The sequence below is a fragment of the Aythya fuligula genome, chromosome 6, assembly GCF_009819795.1.
Source record: "Aythya fuligula isolate bAytFul2 chromosome 6, bAytFul2.pri, whole genome shotgun sequence".
Taxonomy (NCBI): domain Eukaryota; kingdom Metazoa; phylum Chordata; class Aves; order Anseriformes; family Anatidae; genus Aythya; species Aythya fuligula.
The window spans coordinates 16783385-16787984 of NC_045564.1; the positions used below are offsets into that span (position 1 = coordinate 16783385).

Below are 4600 nucleotides of genomic sequence, written 5' to 3' on the forward strand. Positions count from 1 at the left end.
GTTCCCAGTCGGCCCTGGGAAAGCAACGCTAACGGAAACTTCGTCAGGAATATTTTAATTTCGTTCTCTTTGTCTGGAAATTAAAAACAACCACGGCAGCAGCTCTTTCCCGAGCAAACGTTAGCCCGGGAAATGGAGGGGGGGACGCGGAGGGCTCCGTTCCGCCTCTCCCCGAGCCTCCACCACCACGGCGGCGGAGGACGGAGGCTGGGAGGCCCCGGGAGGCGACGTGCCGGTGCCGCCGGTGCGGGAATTATTCCGAAAGGGCAGCCTGCTGCAGTGCCAGGCGGTTTCCTTACAGCCAGATCCACATCCTTCTCGGACACTAGGGGTACCGGCGCACTTATGCAAATTCATGCAGCAAAATGTTTACTTCACGGCTTTGCCGCAGTTTCCACGCGTTTACAAGCTTTAAGCAATTACGCGATTAAAATAAAACCAGAACAATAACTCCGCTTGCTTCTGCCTCCCTCTAGAGCTGGCGCTTCGCAGGAATTGAAGCGTGCCTTGCTGGGCAGCGGAGAGCAGGGAGGCGAAGGGGAACGCAATGAACCAACCCCGCTGTATAAAACCCAAACACGGGCCAGACAGCCCCGGCCATTTCGGTGGTGTGGGGACCCTGCAGGGGCAGGGAGGCTGCCGGTGTCCCCGGGGGAGCGGGCGGTGGGCGAAGGGCCGTGGAGGACTGGCTAGGGCCCCGGCTTCGTGCCTGCTCCGACGGGGATCAGCGCTCTTGCTTCTCGGGCAGATAGCCCGAGTTTGTCGCATGTCGCACCGCGTTCCTGCGCTTCCCTCCAGACAGCCATCGCTCTCTGGAGCCATGAGGCGCCGGGGAAAAAGCGACGCCGAAATCTTGGGGGGGCTCATCCCCTCCGCCTGCTGTTTCCCGAAGGCTGCTCCCGGCCGCCCCGTCAGACAGTGCGATCTGCCCGACCCCGCCGCGAGCAAGAGGGAGGGGACGGAAGAAAAGGGGGGATAAATGAAAGCGCTCTGCTGCTCAGAGCGGATTTCTCCTCCCGTGGCTGCGGAAACCGCTCCGGGCGCGGCGGCAGGGTCTGCCCCTGGGCTCGTCTTCCCCTCACTCGCGTGAGGCAGCAGCAAAATGCACCCACCCGGGGCCGCAACGTCGGAGGAATGCCCTTTTCTGTATTTACGCCTGCTTTGGGACCGCAAACCTTTCCAGCTCCCGAACCCCCCCCCCCACTCAAGGCCACAACCACATTGCTCTTCTCTGCTCGCCCGCCCCCCGTGGGGGAGGCTGGGCCCGGCTTGGCGTCACCGGGCCTCGCCGGGCCGGGAGCCCCCCACGGGTGGGGGCCGCGGCTGAGCCCCTCGAAGCCGGCCAGGCCCCGGGGGGTCCCGCTGCTGCCCCCCTTCCTTCCCCCCCGGGCTGGCAGCGTGCACGGCGCCGCGGGGGCGAGGGCCGCTCTGCTTGGCACGAAAGCAAGGCCCAGGGGCACGCGTCGGGGGGGTCCAGGGCCGACACGGAGCGTGGGGTAACCCACGGAAGGAGCGCGGGTCGTGGTCCTCATGTCCGTCAGACCCGGCACCTCCACGTCCCTGACAAGCCGGTGGCCAGGGGGGTGCTCAGGGACCCCGCCCAGGGCTGGGGGCCAAGGCAGGGCTTGGACTGGAAGGGGCCATTTCCATCACCTCCCAAATTTCCAGTGTGAGAAGAAAGACAGGGGAAATGCGGATGGGATTATCCCAGAGGCTCCGGCGCTTGTTGGAGAAGTGAATTGCAGAAAGGATGTCAGGAAGCCTGTCGATTTTATATTTGAATAAATTTGGTTTATTTTAATCAAATATCAATAGTAGAAGATTTATATATTTCTAAGATCTTTTATTCAAATTTATTAAATTTATTTAATTTACTCAACATTAGATAAGAACAAGAATTAAAATAGTACGAGTGCACTTGTCTTGATTAATAAAGCATTGCTAAATGTCTCGCTTATTGGTATTTGTCATTGGAAATTTATGTCGATTCCCGCAATCACCGTCTTTTAATATTGCAAAAAAATAATATATATTTATATATATATATCATTAGAAATGTATTGCTACAAACTCTGTATCAAATTTCCAAAAAAAAAAAAAAAAAAGGGACTAGATGAACTGTTAAATCTAGAGATTGTTCCGGGAACGGTTAAGACCAAGACGCAACAAAACCGCAAGCACCGAAGCACCCGAAGCAGGGGGACGTCAGGCGGAGGACACGGGGTCACTCGTCCCCCGCAGGACTATGTCCAGGGGGACACGGGGCCGAGATGTCTCGGGCTGTGGCGCTCGTTATTTCGATAGCCTTTCTCCAAGGCTTTTAGGGCAAAATTTAATTCGTCTGGCCTTCTGCTCTGTCTTCTTCCAGATCATGTGCTTCCTTTTTGGCCTCCCCTTCCTTTCCCTCCTGTCTGGAAGCGGGGAATTTGTCCTTGTTGTTCTCCTTTTTCCATTTCATCCTTCTGTTCTGAAACCAGATCTTTACCTGCCTCTCGGTGAGTCCTAGTGCGTGGGACACCTCGATCCTTCTCTTCCTGGTCAGATAGGGGTTAAAAAGGAACTCCTTTTCCAGCTCTAGAGTCTGGAATCGGCTGTATGTTTGTCTTCCTCTCCTCCTACCCGGCGCTGCTGTTTAAAACAAAAACACAGGATTTTGGGGGTTGGTGCTGTCGTTCAAAGCACGGCGTTCAGCAGCGGGCCGGGCAGCCAGAGTTCGGGCCCCTCCACAAATCCCTCGAGAGAAGCGGCATGGAGACGCGGGGCGAAAGCAGACCGCGGAGGACCCGGAGGAGCCCAGAGCCATACAGACGGGCGCAGGAAAAATAATAATAATAATAATAAAAAGACCCTCAAAGCCCAGCCACGCCGATGCATCAGGCGCCTTCAGAGGTGGCGGGGCCGAGTTTAGGGGGCACCTTTCTGCTATCTGGCAGCTGCCCCCCTCCCTCAAGCCTCCTGCCTTGCCGTGCGTGTCAGCTGCGCCCGGGTGCCTGGGAGGCGAGTTTTGCGGGCTGCTCTCGGGTGGCAGCCGCCTTCCCGGAGGCTTCTGTTTGCTCCCTGTCTTATTTTATTATCACGAGCCGTCGCGGTTACAGGAGTCGCGGAGAGAGAGGCAGGGAGAGAGGGAGGCAGAGGCAGAGAGCGGGAGGCAGGGGGAAAGAAGCGGGAGGAGGAAAAGAAAAGTTTCGAACTCAGACGTGAGATGGAAGCAAATTTTGACTGCGTCCAACCTTGTGGTCTCATCCAGGGAAACATTTGAGCAGGAGACGAGCTCTGATTTAAGTGGTCTGGTTCCTCGCCAATATTAGCACTGGACGATTTACAGTCAGGATATTGTACCAGCTCGGCCTCTTGCTGTGTCGTAAAAATCTGCTGTCTCTGTAAGTTATCGTATCCGTAAAATTTAGCGGGCTCCCCGTGACAGGTAACCCCGCTGCAGGGGGCAGGAGGCGGAGGCGCGGCAGGGGGAGGAGGAGGCGGCTGGTAGGCGGCCGTGGGGCTCCCCCCGGCCGGCTGGTAAAAGTCCGCGGCCGCTCCGCCGCCGCCCCCCGCCCCGCCGGCCGCGGGCTGCGGGAAGCCGGCGGCGGCCCCGCCGTTCCCGTAGAGCAGGGCGGCGGCGGCGGCGGCGGCGGCGTGGCGGCCGCTCACCTCGGGCGAGAAGTGGCAGTCGTAGTACGGGGGGCTGAGCGGCTCCCCCGCCGCCGCCGCCGCCGCCGCCGCTGCCGCCGCCGCCGCCGCCGCCGCCTTGTACTTGGAGTAGAGCGGGTTGACAAAGTAGGAGCTCATCGGGGAGGGGGCAGCGGCCGGCGGGGGCGCGGGCGCGGGCACGGGGCGCTGCTCCCCCCCGCCGCAGCCGCCGCCGCCGCCGCCGGTGCCTCTACGCCGCGCTCATGGTGCCGCCGCCGCCGCTAGCCCGTGCGCTCCCCTCTCCTGCTCTCCGTGTATGCGGTGACCAGGACTGGAATATAATCGCTCCCAAAATGACCTGCCTCACTGCTTTTACTATTTCCTATTAGGCACACAGCAGCCCGCGCACGCACACACACACACACACACACGCACGCACGCACACGCTCATGAGCTCAGGGGGGACTTTTGGCTTCAGTTTACATGTGCCGCTCCTCAGGCAAGAAAAAAACCCGGCCCGGCCCTGCCCGGATCCACCCCAGCCGCGGCGCCCCCGCTCCCCCCGCCGGTGCGCGCTCGCCAGGAGCCGCCGGTCCCCCGCCGCGCGGGGCGAGGCTCCGCGCAGATGCCGCGCGATAACCGCGGGCGCGCTGCCCGGGGCGTCGCCGCCCGTCCCGCCGAGGCCGAGCCGGCGGGGGAGCCGCGGCCAGGAGGCCGGGAGGCTGCGAGGGCGGCCCGGGGGTCCCGGTGCGGGAGGGCGGCAGCTCGCAGGGGCAGGGGCCCTCCGGGTCATTTCCTCGCAGGCGAGCGGAGTGCTGGGAAATGAGATGCACATTTACCCTTGACGCCGTGCACGCATGGCTGAGGCTGCAGGTTAATTGATACTTAATGGAAATCATGCCTATGAATATACTTTCCATCATTTCACCCTTGGAGGACGTCATTACCGAGGCAGAGAGAGGGAGGAAGAAAG

The 4600-nt window shown here is 60.6% G+C and overlaps 1 protein-coding gene across 2 annotated transcripts; it reads right to left on the reverse strand.

Annotated features, from left to right (window-relative positions):
- Positions 1 to 2145: 2145 nt before the first annotated feature.
- HOXD8 (homeobox D8) lies at positions 2146 to 3786 on the reverse strand. Of its 2 annotated transcripts, none has more exons than XM_032190360.1 (2): positions 3231 to 3786; positions 2146 to 2625 (listed from the first exon to the last, which is right to left on the reverse strand). In XM_032190360.1, the coding sequence occupies exons 1-2, from the start codon at positions 3784 to 3786 to the stop codon at positions 2333 to 2335; spliced, it is 849 nt and encodes a 282-aa protein (XP_032046251.1). In that variant the 3' UTR covers positions 2146 to 2332. The 2 variants fall into 2 exon arrangements, with proteins under 2 accessions (XP_032046251.1, XP_032046250.1); XM_032190359.1 differs by having other exon boundaries at positions 2146 to 2628.
- Positions 3787 to 4600: the final 814 nt, after the last annotated feature.

Coding starts and splice junctions, on each gene's coding strand:
- HOXD8 (XM_032190359.1), bottom strand. CDS start 3,786: ATGAGCTCCTACTTTGTCAACCCGCTCTACTCCAAGTACAAGGCGGCG. Junction 2,629..3,230: donor TCCCTGGATGAGACCACAAG/GTTGGACGCAGT, acceptor TGTTTTAAACAG/CAGCGCCGGGTAGGAGGAGA.